General features: G+C 41.8%; 1 protein-coding gene across 1 annotated transcript in view; it reads left to right on the top strand.

Annotated features, from left to right (window-relative positions):
- Positions 1-19,050, top strand: part of LOC103590570 (chromosome unknown open reading frame, human C20orf196) — a 93,926-nt gene that overhangs the window by 9,540 nt on the left and 65,336 nt on the right. Inside the window, exon 2 of the mRNA XM_008572825.1 lies at positions 1,199-1,380. Within this exon, the coding sequence (XP_008571047.1) occupies positions 1,199-1,380 (182 nt within the window). The remainder of the gene's footprint in view (positions 1-1,198; positions 1,381-19,050) is intronic.

The raw sequence follows: 19,050 nt of genomic DNA, 5'->3' as shown, positions 1-19,050 counted from the left end.
CTAGGCCTGTAGTTATTTTGTGGAGAGGTGAGCAAGCCTGGATGTGCAGAAAGAGCCTTTTAGCAGAGGATTCAGCGCCCCACTGGTAGACATAGACCCAGGAGGGATAGGAAACACCTAGTTTTAAACAAGAAATGTCTAAACACTGAATCTAGTGAGCCACCTTCTAGGTCTCCAGAGCTCAGCTAAAGAGTTTTTGTATCCAAGTTGCTGACAGCCTGCAAGCCTTGCTCTCCCTCCCAGAGCAGGTGCAGGAGAAGGAGGGATTGGCCATCCAGCTGAGACCACAGGGTTTGTCCCTCCACAGTTACTTAGTGTGTAATCAATCCTTGACCTTCACTTTAAACTCCTGACATTCCATTCCTCTTGTGGTTGCTCAAGCTGGTTCTTCTCAAGTTCAGGCTTTCCTCTGGCCATGGCTGACCTGCCCACGCTTGGGGATAACCTTCTCCAGAAAGCCTACTGCACCTCTCTGGGCTCTTCTTTGACTTGACTCTCTGTGTTAATATGATATGTCTCTGTGTTTGGATCACTCCAGACAATGAAGGAAGGGCACATGACATTCACCTTTTTGTCCCTAGGCCTGGCACCAGGCCTGGCATGTTAAATAATTGACAGAATGCATGTTTGAGTAGGCCAGAGAGGAAAATGCAAATCACCTGTAATCACACTACCCTGATAACCACCAAAATTAATTTGGGACATACCCTTCCAGACATTTTTTCCCTAGCTTTTTGTCTCTGTATTTTATACACACACATTTCCTACACACAATATTTTATTTTATAAAATCTGGATCAAACCCTGCCTATTGTTTTAAAACCTTTTTACATTTAACATATGATGAATATTTCCCCTTGTATTCTTGTAGCGCTTGGATGGTAGTACTACACAGTATTTCACTGGGGTGGGGCAGAGTGTGCTATGATTGAACCTTTCCCTTTTCAGACATGCACTTTATTTTCCAGCTGCAATTGTTAATGCTTTCTTTCTGCTGAGAGTATTTCTTTCTCATGATGAAGAAAACACAGTAGATGAATACTGGGTTTGAAGTAAAGATAAGGAAGACCATTAATAATAGGAAAATAAATTATTCTGGTTTTACTGTTGTTCGATCTTTAAGATTCTTCGAGCTCTAATGGAAGCTTTTGCTATGCAGTGTCTTATGTATTGAATAGTTATATTTTTTCTGTGGCAGGTCTATGGCAGCCGAGGAAGCCACTCCAGGCAGCCAGGAAGAAGAGGACAGCGCTTTGGACCTGCCATCCATGTGTGATATAAGAGATTATGTGCTGCAGAGACCCAGCCCAGAGGCCAACAGCGAGGCTCTCAGTTCTGGAGAATTCCATTCTTTTCCTTGCTCTTCTGATGTGGATCCAGGTAATAAGCAGAATTTAAAACAAACTAACATTAAAAAAAACCCAAAACAACAACTAGCAGATGTCTAGGTGTGTGGTAGTTTCTCTCTCGTCCAAAAGCAGATCTCCAAGGAATGATTACATTGCATTAGGTAGAAAAACATCTTACCTAAGCGAAGCTGTGGGGAGGGACTTCAAAGGACAGCCTCCTTGGTGTAACAGTAATAAGGAGCTGTTTCCTGGAGATCTTTTTTATCTTAGGTTCCTTTCTGATCTACATCCAAATGCATTCAGAGGCAGGGGAACACTTGGTTCAACAAGGAGTGGAATTCTTTTCTGTTTTGTTGTTTAAAAAGTTCAGAAAATAGCAATGTGGGCCTGTTATGTATTATGAATAGTAATAATGGAGACTTCCTCATTAGAATATTCTTCTTATGAAGTATACTCTGAATTTAAGTAACGACTTTTCTTCAAGTTTTCCTGACTGAATTGCCAAAGAGTCTATTATTTAAGCCTAATAGATAATTCCCTGATATGGGTAATGACCATCTCTGGGTGCAAAGCCCATCTCTTTCCCATTCATTACCCAGTCCAGGTCTGGAGGGACTTCCAGACCTGGATTCAAAGTTCAGCTCTGCTACTCACTGGCTTTGTGACTTGGGGCATGTTTCTTAGCCCCTCTGAGCTCCGGAGTCATCTACAAAATGGCAATTGGGGCTGGCCGGTTAGCTCAGTTGGTTATATTGCAGCCTTGTAACACCAAGGTTAAGGGTTTGGTTCCCCATACTGGCCAGCCACCTAAAAAAAAAAAAATGGTGACTGGAATGCTTGCCTCATGGAGTAGATTTAACTCAGGGAACAATGTAAAGTACTTACCATGGTGTTTGCCATATGTGGGTGCTCAGTCCGTGTTGTTGTTGTTATTAATATTAAGAAATCCAAATATACATTTTTAAAGATAAATCATTGGACACTAAGAAAATGTAGGCTTCAGTGATGATGAATTCAGTGACAGCAGTAGTTAGGGCGTGTACCTGTCACTGTCTTCAAGTATTCTATGAAAAAAATACTTTAAAACTCCTTTGTGATTCTGTTCTGATTTTTAGGACATAGAATAATCAGGACAGTAAGCCTCCTGTTTAATTTAGTTCCTGACCAGGAATTAGGTCCTTCCATATCCTTTTTCTTTACAGACTTAACATCTTAGTTCTTTTAACCTTCTCTCATTTTTAGGACATAGAATAATCAGGACAGTAAGCCTCCTGTTTAATTTAGTTCCTGACCAGGAATTAGGTCCTTCCATATCCTTTTTCTTTACAGACTTAACATCTTAGTTCTTTTAACCTTCTCTCTTCTTCCTTCTATTCTACTGCCTGGACATTGCTTTCCATCCCCCCAAAATGATTTTGTTCATCAGCTCTGGTTGTTGACAGCATTTCCTGGAATGAGTGAATGGATTCATTTGAACAGAACCTTAGAAGTCTTGGTCTGTTAAACTACTTTGGGGCGATGGCTCTATTTTTATAGAGAATTCAGTGTGGATCCAGTTTTTATTTTTTATTGCCTGCTGGCTGAATAATCCATAGGAAAGTAACTGTTAACAATTGGAATTTGGTTGATTCAAAAAATGAGAAGCATGTTGAACTATTTATGTTGGAGTATTTGTTAAAAATCTAGACATTTCATGCCAAGAGGGTTCTTTTGGAAACCCTTATAAAGTTCTAAACATGGAGGGCTGGTTAGAGCGTGGTGTTGGTAACACCAAGGTCAAGGATTCGGATTCCCATACTGGCCAGCCACTGGAAAAAATAAATAAATAAAGATCTAAACATGGGAAGAAGTACTCAAATGCTAAGACAACCATTTTATGCGGTATTGGTGATGGTTGTGCTGAGTCAGACTATCTGGTTTGATTCTGGTTCTGCTTTTCCTGTTGTGGTTTGACCTCTGGTAAGGCACTTGGCTGCCCTGTGCTGGTTTTGTCTTTGGTAAAATGAAGATAATAACATCCACTCATGAAGGGTGGTCATAGGATGTATGAGGTAACACCTGAGGCACAGTGCCTGAAACCCAGCTCTTCATCAGCTGGCTGTTCAACACACCACTACGCTGTCTCAGGCAGCTCAGGCTGCTGTAACAAATACTGTGTTCTGCGTGGCTTGAATAACAAACATTTATTTCTCACAGTTCTGGAGGCTGGGAAGTCCATGATCAAAGTGCTGCCAGATTCAGTGTCTGGTGAGGGGCCCCTTTCTTATTTGTAGACAGCTGCCTTCTTGCTGTATTCACACATGGCTGGGAGAGATCTTCTCTCTTGTGTCTTTTCTAAGGGCACTGATCCCATCATGACCTGATTACCTCAAGACCTGATTATTTCCCAAAGGTTCCACCTCCAAATGCCATCACATGGGGAATTAGGGCTTTAATATATGAACTTGAGGTTGAGGGGGCAAACACAGACATCCAGTCCATAGCACATGCTGACCAGACTCATTTAAATTCATGATCTCCCACCTCAAGTGGATCCTTTGTGCTGCCCCTCCATCACATACTGTTTTCCTAGTGTGCGCCCTCTCCCACGCTCCCAGATGATTGTTTCGTATCTTCTCCTCTCTCTGCAAGCCTCTATTACCTCCTCCTTCAACCTCTCCCAGTTGATGACCATGTTTCTTTCATCAAGAAAGCAGAAGCAATCGAAGAGAGTGTTCACATTCTCCATTCCATATGCACGTACGTCCTTCCCCCTGTTCCTGTGGAAGACCCATTCCTGTCCTATCCTCTGCTTCCACACTAGATCTCTGGCAATCTCCTCCTCATCAGTCCCTGTTCTGCTGATCATTCACATGATCATACAAACATGCTCCCATCTTCAAAAAAATACCCACCCTTGACCCCAGATCTCCCTCTAGTTATAGTCCTGTTTTTCCTGTTCTCTTATACAGGAAAGATGTTATCTGATTCTGCTGTCTCCAATTCCTCTCTTCTCAATTCCTCCTAAAACCCTCCAACCTGGCTTCTATCCCATGGAAATAGCTCTTGTTAAGGTCCCAGTGACCTCCACATTGTTAAATACAAAGGTCACTTCTCAAACCCTATCCTTCTTGATCTATCAGCAGCATTTACACAGTTTACTTTTTCCTTCTTGAATCCTTTGTTCTCTGGGCTTCTTGGAAGCAGCCCCTCATGGTTCTCTCCTTACTTTACTGGCTATTTGTTCTCAGTGTCCTTTGCTGCTCCTTCTTATCGCTCCAACCTTTTAATGTTGGAAACCCCAGGGCCAAGTCCTCAAATCTCTTTTTGTTATCACTCACTCCCTGAGTCTGTGACCTTTAAGGTCAAAGTCTGGTGGCTTCAGATGCGCTTAGTACTCTGCTCAGTTCCAAATTTCTACCTCCAGTGTGGCCTGACATTTAGTCCATCTGTATGTTGACATCGTCACTTGATTTATCCTAGACTTTTTTTTTTTTTGGTGCCTGGGTGGTACAGGTATATTAAACTTATTAAACCCAACATATTCTAAAAAAAAAATTCATAGTTCTTCTACCTCCTCCCCAACCTTCCCCCATCTGTTCTTTGAGGCTTTCCCATCTCAAAAAAGCATTTCTATCCTTCTGTTCACTTAGCAAAAATCTAGGAGTTGTCCTCAATTTCTCTCTTTCTCTTAAACCTCACATCCAGCTCCTCAGCAAATCTTGTCAACTCTACTATTAGAATAAATCTGGACTCTAAACAGTCTTTGCCATTTCCACTACCACCACCCTGGTCCAAGCCACTATCATCTCTCTTCTGGATTATTATTACAATCTCCTAATTAGCTTTTCCACATCTGCCCTTATCCCCCGACAGGCTCTTCTCAACGCAGCAACCAGAAGGATCCTTTTAGAATATAAATCAGATCATGTTACTCCTCAGAACAAACCCACTGTGGCTTCTCATCTGACTCAGAGCAAAAGCCTAAGTGCTTACTGAGGTGTCCATAATCTCTGGGCTCTGCACCCTGCTGCTTCTCTGACCTCATCTCCTGGCATTCTCCCCTCCCTTGCTGGACTCCAGCCCCACCAGGCTCCTAGCTGTGCCTCTGCCACGCCAGGTGTCCTCTACTGCCCAGCACACCCATCCTTCAGGGAGGCCCACCTTTGCCTCCTGCTGACACTCCTTAGTCATGTCCTTCCTGACTTTATTCTTCTCCATAGCACTTAGCTCCTTAGGCTCCTGACATATTTGATTGTTAATTTATTCGTTTGTCTCCTCCCACTAGAAAGTGAATTCCCGTATAGCAAGTACTCACTATATGAATGAATGAATGAGTGAATGTTAACTGCTGTTTTATTTCATTAAGAGATACTCCTGTACGGATTTAGGGCTGAAGTTGATAACAACATAGCAAGTCTCCATTCTCCCCACGCCCCCCTTACCTAGCTTTAGGCTGGTATGGGTAACTTTGAGATGTTCCGTGTGAAAGCAGTGGGAGTCATAGGCAGCACTGAATTAGGTGAAGCCCAAATTTAGCTCCTTAGCATGATCAGTGTTGGAAGAGGAATTGTCAGATTTGCTCTGCTCCCCAGAAGGAAAGTCAAAATGTGTGACTGAAGGAGACATGGCAGAACCATCAATCGTTTAATGTGTACAACGCAAGTCATAAACAGTTCTGCAGTGGTATAAACTCTGTACCATTTCTGTCGAGTTAGAAAACTTATGTAACATGCACCACACAAACAGGAGCTCTGTGCCTGTGCCATTTGATGTCCCAGTACTTCTCACTTTCTCTCCTCCTTCTCCCTATTTCTCAGGTGACCAGTGCTTTCATGTGTCTCCTACCAAAATCTCTCAAAAACCAATCTGGGACTTACTCAGACTAAAATACAAATGAATGACCGTAGCTTCAAATGTTAGCTTTTCTAGGCAGGTGTTCTTTTAAAAGTACCTAGCCTTCACCTACAAGAATGGTGAAATTTCAGGAGTTAGTGGGCAAGTAGAAGAGAAATTTTGGGGCATATGCCTCTTTGGTGTCCCAGAAATGCATCCTATTTGTTTCCCACCTGCACACATTCTCACACTCCCCTCTCCACACCTCCAACTTGACCTTTCCAGGTAACCATTCCTTAGAGTCCATCTTACTTTCCTGCATGGCCAGCTCTGATTATCCAAGCAGAAGTGATCTCTATTCTCTACTAAACATGTTTAAGACACTTCCGTTGGTTTGCATCTACCACCCCAAGGGAGGTTCAGTGTATGATCATTTTTCTCTACATGTCTAGACACTGGGATATTTCAGAATACATTAATAATGATCACTCCCATTTATGGAGAACTTACTGCTTGTCAGGTTTTGTGCTGTCGGCTCCATGCTAAGTATATTACAAACATTTACCACTTTTAGTTCTTATTATTTAAGTTCTTACAAACCTGTGAAGTGGAAATCATTCCCATTTTATGAATGAGGAGACCGAGGCTTGGCAAAATTAGGAAACTTGCCTTATGTCACTTAGTAAGTGATAGAGCTGGGGAGAACCTAAAGGCAGTGTTTCAAATCACATTTTTATCAAGAACAACAAAAAAAGAAATAACCTGGGAAATAACCAAGAGGATGATACCACTGAAACAAGGAACTGCCAGAAATAAATTTAGGTAAGTTTTGTTAGCTTGACAGAGCAAACAACTCATGGTTGAGGGAAGGGGTGATTAGGGAGGAATAATAAGTTTTTGATGCTATTTTATTCAGACTTAAATATTTAAAAATGATTTTTATTTTGCTGTGCATTCTGCCATTCTGTAGTACTTCTGTATGTTATGCCATTTATTATTTGCAATGCTCACTAGGTTTGTTCTAAAAAGAAAGGAAAAAAAGGACCAAATCACTCCAAGCTTCCCAAGAACTAAGTGAAAATGCTATCTTCCAGCTGTGATGGGAGCAAGAATGACACTAAAATCAAGTGGAAGACCAGCCATCCAGGCTACTTAATAATGTCATCTCTAATAGTTTATCCTAAGCAGAAGTAAATGTGCTCAGGTTTATGTGCCACAGGGGAACTTCAGTAGGAGACTTTTATATAGTATGAAAGGCTATCACTTTTTTTGTAAACATTCGAGAGCTACCTTTTGTGAGAGATTGCTTACAAAAGTCAATTAGGAAAGGTTGTCACTGGAAATCTGGCCATTGCCAAGCAATGAACTTGAGGTGGACACTCCTCAACTCTGAGGGAGGTCCTTGCCTAGCCCAACGTGGTTTACTCTGACCTGACCAGTTTCCACCTGAAGTTACTCACAATTGTGCAGGGGCCTGGGTTCTTTGTTTTCCATTTATAAGTTGAGTCCATTTTCCTTCCTGTCACTGCATGTTCATAGGTAGTTGCAGTTACAGGTTAGCTGTAGTTGTGATTCTCTCCCCTACAGCCTTCAGAAGACTTTTGCTGACATTTTAACCTAGTTCTGACAACTCTGGATTTGTTGTTTGCTCAGAGACATGCCTACCTTTACACTGACCTCTTTCTGTGCTGATACTATTTGATCTGAGATTCTTAACACTTCCAGTTCCCAAGCCAATTTGATGTTCTTGGTTTGTTTGTTTGCTGCTGAGTGTCACTAGGAAATTGTCTTCCAGGGATTGGTGAATACAGTCAAAGGTTTCCAGCTGGGTAGTTGTTCAAGGTAACTCTGCATATACCCACCCTGGTACTCACTCAGTTAGGCACACTGTTCACTATATTCATGTATCTTGTGCTTAGCTCAAAATATAGTTGACAATCTTAAGAGCTGGCAGAGTATGGCAGATTGCTTACAGTGGAATAGTGGTCTAAGGGTAAACCTAGGACCTGGCTCCCCTAGTTCCTCGGATGAAATAGGAGCCAGGAGCTGACCATTAGGATTCAGTGAAATCATTCCAGTTGTCCAAATCTCTAGTCAAAATCTAGACACACAGTTGGCAAGAGGAGTGGGGTCCACAATGGTGGAGTGGAATAGCCCGCTAGTAACAGAGCATAGCCCTGGAACAGGAAAACCAGAGAGAGAGTACTCAGAAATCCAGGCAAGTGGCAGACAGTGTGCAAGGTCTCCACTTCATGGTTGGAGTCAGCATCACAGTTCTAACCCCTAGAAAAGTAATAGGCAAGAAAAGGGTGGCCTCAGTTTTAGGAGGTGGCAAAGACCACTGCAAATGCCAGGTTATGAGGACGTAAACCCAAGCTAATCATAACTTTTTTAAAGGACCCCACACTTCACCTTGCAGCCTCCTCTGGCTACGAGCCTGTCACTGCCCTGTTCTTCCCAACCAGGCTTTTTGAAGGGGCTGCCTGCACTCCTTCTTTCCACTTCCTCATTTCATGATTATTCCTCATTCCTAGGCATGTGGCCTCCACCCCCACTACCCACTCACTGCACCAAGCCTGCCCTTGCTCAGATGCCAGTGATCGAACCTCATGTACATTGCTCTGTCCTTATCTTATGTGCCCAACTACCATATCACTGTTTATGCCCTGAAGGAGTGTATTAGTGGAAAAGAACATGAGGCTTAAGAGCACTTTCCTAGAAACTAATGTGTTGATAAGAATCCGAGAGTATTAGAAAAACTCCAAAAGACTTGGTCATTTCAGTCTGGGTATACAAAGGCAGATAAGGCTGGGCTGTATATGTCTCAATAAACAGAGTTCATCTGTCACAAAGTTACCAGCCAGCCACTCCTCATGAAATGCTGGTGGAGTAAACAACAGCTTTTCACCAGGAGCAGCATTATGACCCTCTTCCCCTCTGCCCTTCCTCGTGAGATAAGGCAGAAGAGCCACTGCCTTCAGAAAGGTCTTCCTGGAACATCATATCCATCACGTTCTTCTTTTTAAATCCCTTTGAGACATCATCATATATTTCTTCTTTCCTCCCAGCTCCAATCAGAGCTCCTCTGACTCCTTTTCAGGACTCTGTGTAATTTGGTATCTGGGATATTTGTTTAAAATATTTAACAACCGATATAGCAGTATTGCAATATTTTAACAACTGGCAAGGCCGTACAGGTGCATGCTCACTGAATATAGGCCCCTGCTGGTGTCTAACTACTCATGGACACAGGCCTGCCACTCCTGACGGGCCAGCTTTTAGTCTGAGCCAAACCTTAGTTCCTTAGTTGCCTTGTTCCCTTCCTTGGAATGTGCTTCCCTCTCCCTGATCAACTCCAGTCAACTCCAGAGACAGGTGAATTGAGTCCATCAATTAGTCCCAAGTACCGACTTGTTGATGGAATTGAACTCCTGCCCATTAGGTATTTGTTTCCATTCTCCTTTGCTGCTGGGCTCAAGGGAAGCATAGATTATATAGAATGGAAGAGCCGCGTTAAGTGACAAATGATCTTGGTGAAACCTCTCAACGGGAAGGTTGCAAAGGTTTCCTGGAGGCACAGTCCTGTGTGTACTACGGTAGCTTGATAAACTGTGGGTAGCTCACATGGCATACCTCATCATGGCCCTGTCGAAAATTTGTCCTGGAGCGCACCCAAGGTTCATTCTAATACAGGACAAAGAGTTTCTCTGAAGTTGTTTAGACATCGCATACTGATGTAGGAAATCTCAGCTGTTTCCTCAAACTTGAACTTACGTCTAAGAGCAGTGTTGGGGAAACCGGTTGAATGTATACAGCAGATTGAATGTTAAACACAATAAGTCTTTCATGATTAAAAGCCCTAGTTGGCAGGTAGCTATAAGTTTAAAGAATGGTTTAATGCCACTTGTTCTTTTGGAATCTGTCAACATCTCGATCTTCAAAGGCCATTTTGTAACCTGTGTTTTTTGGCATTTCATCCAAGGAATTTAATATTTAAGAATAGATAAGTATGTTTTTCTTTTTTTTCTCTCTATAATGCATATACTTTTTTGTAATTCTTAAAATTTTATTTCTAAACGAATGAAACGGTAAGCTTTTAGATATAAGAACTCAAAATAGAATCTATATACTAATTGTAGAATTCTGGATGTGTTCTTGTTGTTTTTAAATAGGAGGTATACAGTCATATGCCGTGTAATGACATTTGGTCAACAGTGGACCACATATAAGATGATGATCACATAGATTGTAATACCGTATTTTTACTATACCTTTTCTATGTTCAGATACATAAATACTTACCATTGTATTACAGTTGCCTTCAGTATTCAGTACAATGACATGCTGTGCAGGTTTGTAACTTCAGAGCCATAGGCTGTACCATATAGCCTAGGGGTACAGTAGGCTATACCATCTAGGTCTAGGTAAGTACCCTGTATGATATTTGCAAAATGATGAAATTGCCTAATGACACATTTCTCAGAACATATCCCTATCGTTAAGTGACACACGACTGTATTTTAGACAATGTAAATAATGTTAAAGGCATTTTCTTTTTATAGGTGCACTAAAATGATATCCAACCTAGTAGCTAATGTCCCAGAACCCCTTAAACTGGACCTAAGATAGGGTGAGGAAAGGAAATGAAAGTGCAGTGATTGTCAAACCAATTCTCTGAGACATGACTGAGAGCAAAATCTGGTACTTCTATCACATACCGCATTAATGGGTTTCACTGGAAGGTTTGTGTATTCTGCATCACAGTGCATCTCTGCATTTTTTGCCTCTTGGATTGAGTTACACATATGCAATTGTCTAAACTGAATTTTCAGTTCTGAAACAGGATTCTGAACTCCTCTTGCTGCTGTGGGAATTCAGCAATGTGTCCTAATTGTGTGGCTCGAGTAGTGAGGATAAACCATGAGTGAATATGACTAAGGCTCACAGAGTTAGAGAATGCTACAGCTTCCAGGCTGGTGGTTTTCAAACCATGCTCCAGACAGCCTGTGAGGAACCACAGGCTTGGCATTGGAAGGGGTCGTGAACTTGTGGGGACCCTGGACTCTCCGCCCTTGCTCATCCGTATCTACTTATTTACATTGTGGGAAGCATTCATGCCAAGAAAGGGTGCCAGGGCCCAAAACAGCTTCAAAACCACTGAGTTCACCTGAACTTCTCATTTTCTTATATGGAAGTTGAATGCCAGGATAGTGAAGAAAATCACCCAAGGTCGCCTAGTAACCTGGCAACTTCTATTTTCTGGGTGACCCTCTGTGCAAACTACTTCAAACTGTATGTGACTTCTCCACCCCTTTTTTAAACATTGAAAAAATGTAGTTTTCTATTTTATATCACGAAATCATAGATCCTATTAAACAGGCATTGGGGAGGATAATAGTTTAAGCAGAGAATTATTTTTAAAAGCTCAGGAATGCTGTTTGCCATCTGAGGTCTCTGGTTGCTCCTCACTTCTGAATTTCAAGGACACCTTCTGTGGGAGGAGAGACTTATTTACTTCTGTGTACTTTGCGGTTAGTTTTAAAAAGAAATCCCAACTGAGTAGAAAAGCAGCCCGTGTTCCTGTTGTGAGCCACACCTTCAGGACACTTAACCTGCTGAGTCTAGGTGCACAGCCGTGACCTTAGAGTCTGACGGAATGGCTTTCCCCAAGTGAGCCTTCATTCATGACTTGTCACTCAGCTGTGTCTTCCTAAAATACAAGACAACAATTTGATTGCAACAGTCAAACAGACACTGTCACTAGTTTTATTCGTTGTTGTATATTTGTAAGACAAATGAGACTATACACAATTAAGAGAAGACCAAAAGATTGATAGTTTATCATTTATTGTGCGCTTATATTTTAGGCACTGTGGTATGCCTTTTACATGCATTGTTCCTTTTTATTTTCACAACCACCCCCAAGAAGTAAATGTTATTATGATCTCCGCATTACCCATAAGGAAATAGAGCCTTAGAGAGGTTGGTTACATATTAATATGTTACCCAAAGAGTGGTGGAAAGCTGAGACTCAAAACTGGGTCAGGCTGACTTCAAAGGCAGGACTTTAAAGAAATGCAAACATCCAGGCATGATTAAGTACTGTGCATTAAGTATTAAGCCTTAAATATTTGTGGTTACCTCTTTAGGTCTCTGCTAGCTTCTTTCTACCAACTCTGAATACCTTTAAACCAATATCAGTCCCCTCTCAGGGGCGACCAGGACTTGACCGGTTCACTTGACCGGCATTGAGTCTACTGTCCACTGAGTTCTCCTTTCGTCCTCTCATCTTCCCATAGGGGAAGAAGTCTTAATGACCTGCAGACTAATTGGAGAGAAGATATGGCCTTCCCAGTCAAATTTCTCACACCAGGTAGGATCCGACTTCTATGGTAAATGCCAGGGAAGAAAACAAGTGAGGAATTTTAACTTGTTTGCTGGAATGAATGAAACCCTTGACAACTTTTTCTACCCAGAAGACAGTTTCTCATGTGGCTCCAGAATTCTTCTTATTTTGAGGTCTTCGCCCTTCCAAGTTGCTCTTTGTCTGCTCAGTGACTGCCCTTTAGCTCCCTGGAGTTTTTGATAGCTGGTTGTTAACATGCTTGAAGTTATAAACCCCAGCTTATTGGAGCATAAGTTTTACGGGTAAGTGCCTTTTTATTAATTCCTGGGTCCCCCGTGTTTGAGGGTTCATGTTTTCCTCTCTGCTTAGGCTAATCATGCAGAGCCTGCAGCTGCTGTCTGCTAGACCTAGACCCTGTTATGTGAGTAGAGAACAAAGGTGCAGTGCCTGACACATAGTAGGTGCTCAGTGAAGGCTGATTGAATGAATAAGTGAAAAATGCTCATGTAAATGAAACCTGATATGATTTTTAAGTTAAGTAGAAACTATCACAGTGCCTTGCTCATCACCTTGTAGCTTTACTGTCAAATTTAAGCTGTGCTTGATCTTGTGTGTGTGGTAGAATGAGAAAGTTTCTAAGTTAAAAAGGATGTACTCTTACATAAGCCCTGCAGATTTCTTTAACTCTCATTTAGAAAGTCTTCAGACTAGACCAGACTGGTCTCTTTCTCAAGCCCCCAGCTTTTTTCCTTGAAAACAAAACAGTGGAGAATGAACAGCGATAAGAAGATGTAATGCTACTGAGAATAGAATATTTTCACATTTCCTCCTCAAGAGGAAAGTAGGTTTCTAGAGGAGTTGTTTCTTTTTTTTTTTTTTCAGTAAATATTTCTCTAATAACAGTACGTGAGATTATGGCTTTATGGATACCACTAAAAGATTGCTTTTAAAGCAATTTTCTTTTCTGTTTTTCTTGTTTTTGTTTTTGTTTTATTTTGTAATGAATGACTCAATAAAATTATTTATTTTTTTTGTGGCTGGCTAGTAGTGGGGCTCTGAATCCTTGACCTTGGTGCTATAACACCATGCTGTAACCAACTGAGCCAGCTGGCCCGATCTAAAGCAATTTTCTTAAGAAAACTGTATTCCTGGGCTGGCCCATGGCTCACTTGGGAGAATGTGGTGCTGATAATACCAAGGCCACGGGTTTGGATGCCTATATAGGGATGGCCGGTTGCTCACTTGGGAGAGCGTGGTGCTGACAACACCAAGTCAAGGGTTAAGATCCCCTTACCAGTCATCTTTTTTTTTTTTTTTTTAAAGGAAACTGTATTCCTATCATATTTTACAGCATTGTGAATTTTTTTATGCTTAAAAAATAATACAATTGGAAAAACACACACACAATAATATAATTGAGTGGCGAGTTTAAATAAATTCTAAGAAACAGATGTACCCCTATATCTTCATAAAATGTTTAGTGATTGTTGTTTTGTCCCGAATTTTCTTTTACGAAGATCTCTTGGAAAATAACAGGGAATATTTGGCACAGTATAAATAAAAAGAAGAGCAAGTTACCCACGGGCCAACACCATTTTAGAAGGAGAGTTTGGGGGAAATTTGTTAAAATAACGTTCCCTGTTTTTAGCTTTGAGTCAGGTCCTGCAGATGGTGCCTGGCGAGTTCTTGCTACAGGGCGGTGTTTGAGTCTACTGCCCTCTAGCGACTACTTTTTACACATTTCTGAGCTTTCCTGAGAAAAAGCAATTCAATGTAGCAGATGTGTTAAAGCTTTTGTCATTTATTCTTTGCAGAGTTCTGTGCCTACTAGAGGTAAAATTAAAAGTTGTTAGAGATTATTTTATTCACTTGAAATCTGAGAAGCTAATTTGTTTTAAGGTTACCACTGATAGGTGCAGTCATTGCACACGCATTATATAATTGGAGGAGACCTTTTTCCTTTATCCTGCTGGGTAGATTGCAGGCTAGAATACAAGCAGATTGAGGGTGATAGAAGCAGTGGTGGGAACACATGACTCCTGTACTCAAGGAGTTGATGGCCTACTTGGGAAAATAAGATATGCAAACTTAAAATACAAGGCGACAAAATCTGGCCATGTAAGTTTCATAGCTGCACAGACCAAATAGAAGTAAACAAACTCATTAAGGAAAAGACCATCTCTTCAGGAAAGAGCAGATATCTGTTTATTTCCCATGTCAGAGTCCTCTATGTGAAGATTAGCTGTTGCAGCTATTACATTCTGGGTGATGCTAGAAATAATTAATGAAGGAATAGAAATTAGCATGTTGTTTTACACTTACCAAGGTGGGAGAGTCCTGGCTTGGGAGCCTGGGGCACTTCTGGCTGTGTCTCAGTGGTCATCACTGGGCTGGAGTCAGACTGCAGTGGGGCATGGCTGAGGCCCTGGGCCCCTCTCTGTCCCAGCTTAGGAGCCTGGTGCACTTCCAGAGGTGGCTGATGGTCATCACTGGGTTGGATGCAGATGCTGGCTGGGGTGGGGCATGGCTGAGGCCCTCTGCCTCCCCGCTCCCAGCTAGGGATCCCAGGGTGCTTCTGGCAGCGGCCTGGTGGTCGTTGCAGGGCTGGATGTGGATGTCACGGGCCTTGGCTGAGGCCCTTGGCCCACCCCTACCCCAATTTGGGAGCCTGGCAGGTTTCCAGTCCTTACTAGGTTTTATAGGTGTTCTTTGGTGGTGGTAGACCTTTACTGTTTAGTATCAGAACTTTGTCTCTGATCTGTGGGGTTTTTGTGTTTTCTTTCAGTTCTGTGTTGTATTATTCATTATTCCCACCACTTAAACTCTGCACTGGAACTAATTTGTTGTCTTTTGCTTGCTTCCAAAATGGGGGAACTTCCTGTGGGAACCAACATTTGAACCCTGTGGTTGAGCTACATTGCTGCTTTGCTGCTGATTCTCTGGGGAAGTCTTTTTGTGCAGATCAGGTTTTAATTGTTGGCCTTGTAAACACTTCCAGGTCTCTTGAGGTCTGGTATATTTGGGTTGTGTGGAAACTCTGGTCTGGCCCTGAGTCTTTTCAGCAAACTACACTCCTGTAGTTCTATATTCCTGACCATTCCTGACTGAGTGGGCCTGTGCTGACTGGAGGGCAGGTCAGCTGTCCATGCTGTGCCCCAGCGTTCCCCTGTTGGGCCCATCTCCTCCACCCCTCACATTCCAAACATTTCCCATGTGGTGGGTCATGCACCAGTCCCTTGTGATGACTCACTGGCCTCTGAGTGGCTCCTTTTCTCAGTTGTCTGTGGCCCCTCATTCCTGTGTGGGTTCACAAGAATCCTGCTAGTAGTCTTGCTGGCCTGGAGGCCACCAAGGCCCTCTTCTCCCCTGCCACCTCCAAGCAACTTCACACAAAGGGCACAGCAGTGGCTTTTGCCAGCTCTTGCTCTGTGTGCTCACCAGGGCCAACTTTGAAGTGTTCAGGGCTTGAAATGTTCAGAGTAGACCTTTCTTTCTCTCATTGTGGGTTCTCCTGCCTTCATGCACTCTGTGGGTCTCTCCTCCTCTTCCCCTGGGCTCTGGCGGCTCCAACTTGGCAGTCTTTGCTTTTTATAGTTGTAAATTAGTTGACTGTGGGAGAGAGTGATGCTGGATACCATTTATTCTGCCATCTTGATTGGAAGTCATAATTGCTGAATTATGATTTAAGGATAGTTCCCAGAGATTTTTGGTACATATTTTGTGGTATATCTGAGAGGTACCCTATAGTTTCCCACTACATTATCTCTGCCCATAAACTTATAGCTAATTCTCTAAATTCAAATTTGAGTTTCTCTGTGAACATTAGAAGATCATTCATCTTTGTGGCCAAGTCCATGGCTAATCTTGATTTCTTTCTTCAAAGAATGGGTTGATTGAAATGGGGTGTTTCTCAAACTTGGACCTCATGAATATGGATTATGTGATAACTCTTTACAACATCCCAAGACAATAGCAGTCTGAGCAAAAATAGGAATTAACAGGATTCAGAAATTGGGAGAAACAAATTTGGAACTGGCTATAGCATGCTATCAATCAGATATTTAAATATATATTCAAGTGGATTTTGTGGAGTCAATATGAACTGATAATATTAGATAATCATACTTTACTTTAGACAGCAAACACAGTTATCTTTATTTCCACACATTTACACAGTTGTCTGTTATGTTTTTTTTTCATCCAGTAAGCACTGAATAAGTGCATGTTCTGTATTCTGTACTGTGCCTTGTGCTGAATCTGTAGTCGTCTTCCAGAGTGGTGGAAAGTAAATGTTTTTCCTACTTCTAGGTGATGACCACAATCTGCGCCACTCCCTGAAACTGTTTATGTCATCCACATAGTCTTCCCTTTTGCTATGTTCCCTTTTTACTTCTTTTTTTTCCAGTCCTCCAGTCCCTGGAGTGATCTGTTTCTAACTTCCATCTGCTGAGGAGGTGACATGGTATTTACCCACATTATAGGCACTCGGTAAACATTTGCTGGGTGAGTTAGAACATGGGAGGTGAGTTGAAGGATACTAGGTCTCTCCCAGTTTTAGACTGTAAGTCTGCCTATCATTTTTCAAATATTAACTCAACCTTCAACAGGCATGAGACATTGAAGTTGCTCTCAACTAGCCAGGAAAATGAGAAGGATTATTGAGCATCTCTCAGCATATTAAGAAGAACTGGAAGGAAAACAGAGACAGAGCTCTGGATTCTATTTTTTGCTCAAAGTAATGACAGGAAGCTTTATTCATCTAGCAATGCATGATGTGGTTTTAAAAAAATTAAAACTACCCTTCTTGATGAAAGAAGGAAAATACAAAAAGGAAAGAGGCAGAAAAGGAGGGAAGGAAGGAAAGAGGGAGGGGGAGGGAAGGAGTGATAGCTACGCTATATCTGCCAAGACTTTTGCGACGATTAGGGGTGACCTGTGTGACGTACCCACTGCAGTGCCCCTGTGCACCGGACACTCTGTTAATAGTGTCTGCCATGATAATGGTCATTTAAAACTGTGTATTTCAGGGAATAATATTTGACTAAAGGCATGTCTAAATTTGTTTGCTAAGTTGCATTATAATGACTTTGACACTCACACACATCCAATCACTAGATTTCACTGACATCTCTGGGATGTTCAGGAATTACAGCCTCCTGGCAATGTGGTTCTAGGCTCTGCCATTATCCCAGGCCTCTTTGTTCACTATTTCCTGTGCTACCGCTTAGGCTACCTGCCTGTCACACATGAGCACATGACTCTCTGGTCTCTGTCACCAACAGCAGTGGTATCAGAGGTTGTGTTTGGGTTCTCTATTGCTGCCTGACTAGTCTAAAACTTAATGGTTTGAAATGACAACCATTGTATTCTCCCTCACAATTCTGTGGCTTGACATGATTCAGCTAGGTGGGTTTTATGCTCCATATGATGTTGGCTGGGGCTACAGTCACCTGAGGTCTTGAATGGTCTGGAATGCTCAAGATTGCTTATTGTCTTGGCTGACTGCTGATGCTAGCCATCAGGTGGAATGGCCACACATGGCCTCTGCATGCCTATGTGGCTTGGGCTTCTAACAGCATGGTCAAGGATTCAGATCCCTGTACCAGCTGGCTACCAAAAAAAAGAAAGTGCCAGTTCTCTTAAAGGCTAGTCTCACTTCTGCTGTATTCTATTGGTCAAAGCAGTCATAGGTCAGCTCAGATTCAAGAAATGAAGCAATTAACTCAACTCTTGATGGGGAAAGGCATGTGCATGGAGGAGGGAAGGAGTTGATGAGTGGCTATCATACTATAAGGTAAATACCACATTCCTTTAAATTTGCCTTTTAAAAGGATACTCTTAAACTCAAGGTTCATGCCTCAGAAGTAATTCTGCACAAGGTGGTGAGATATGAGTCTGCACATTAGAACCTGGACTGATTTATCTTGGATCCAGTTGTGTGGCACTGAAACAATACTTGTGTTAGTACGTAAATGTGATAATATCTAATCTCTTATAAAAGAAAATTATTATCCAATTCTGTAAGACAAGGTTTAAGTCCATTTGTAATTGTAGCTAGAGCAGCAGTTCTCCAGTGTAGATGATTTGTGTCCCTCAGGTAGTATTTGGCAATGTCTGGAGATATTTTTGGTTGTCACAACTGTGGTGGGACATCTAGTACTACTGGCATCTAGTAGGTAAAGGCCAGAAATGAAGCTAAATATCATACAATGCACTGGACAGCTCTCTCCTACAACAAAGAATTCCAGCCCAGAGTGTCAGTAGTTCTGAGGTTAAGAAACCCTGAGCTAGAGCAAAGATTCTTCCTATACTGTCCTGTAAGTTCATACAAAGCACATTGCTTTTTATACATCAAGATATCATTTGTGCCTTTTTTCCTATAACTTAAAAAAAATCTTTTTATCTATATATTCTGAAATTCAAGTTGTGAGATTTCTTTAAAGGTTCTTAAAGCTACAACTTCTATTTACTTTTGTATTTAAATAATTTATGTATAGATTGCTATGGACTGATTGAATTGTGTCCCCCAAATTTCATGTA

The sequence above is a fragment of the Galeopterus variegatus genome, unplaced genomic scaffold (assembly GCF_000696425.1).
Source record: "Galeopterus variegatus unplaced genomic scaffold, G_variegatus-3.0.2 Scaffold840, whole genome shotgun sequence".
Lineage (NCBI taxonomy): Eukaryota > Metazoa > Chordata > Mammalia > Dermoptera > Cynocephalidae > Galeopterus > Galeopterus variegatus.
The sequence above is the reverse complement of the archived record's forward strand: the minus strand, read 5'-3'. Positions and strand labels throughout refer to the sequence as shown.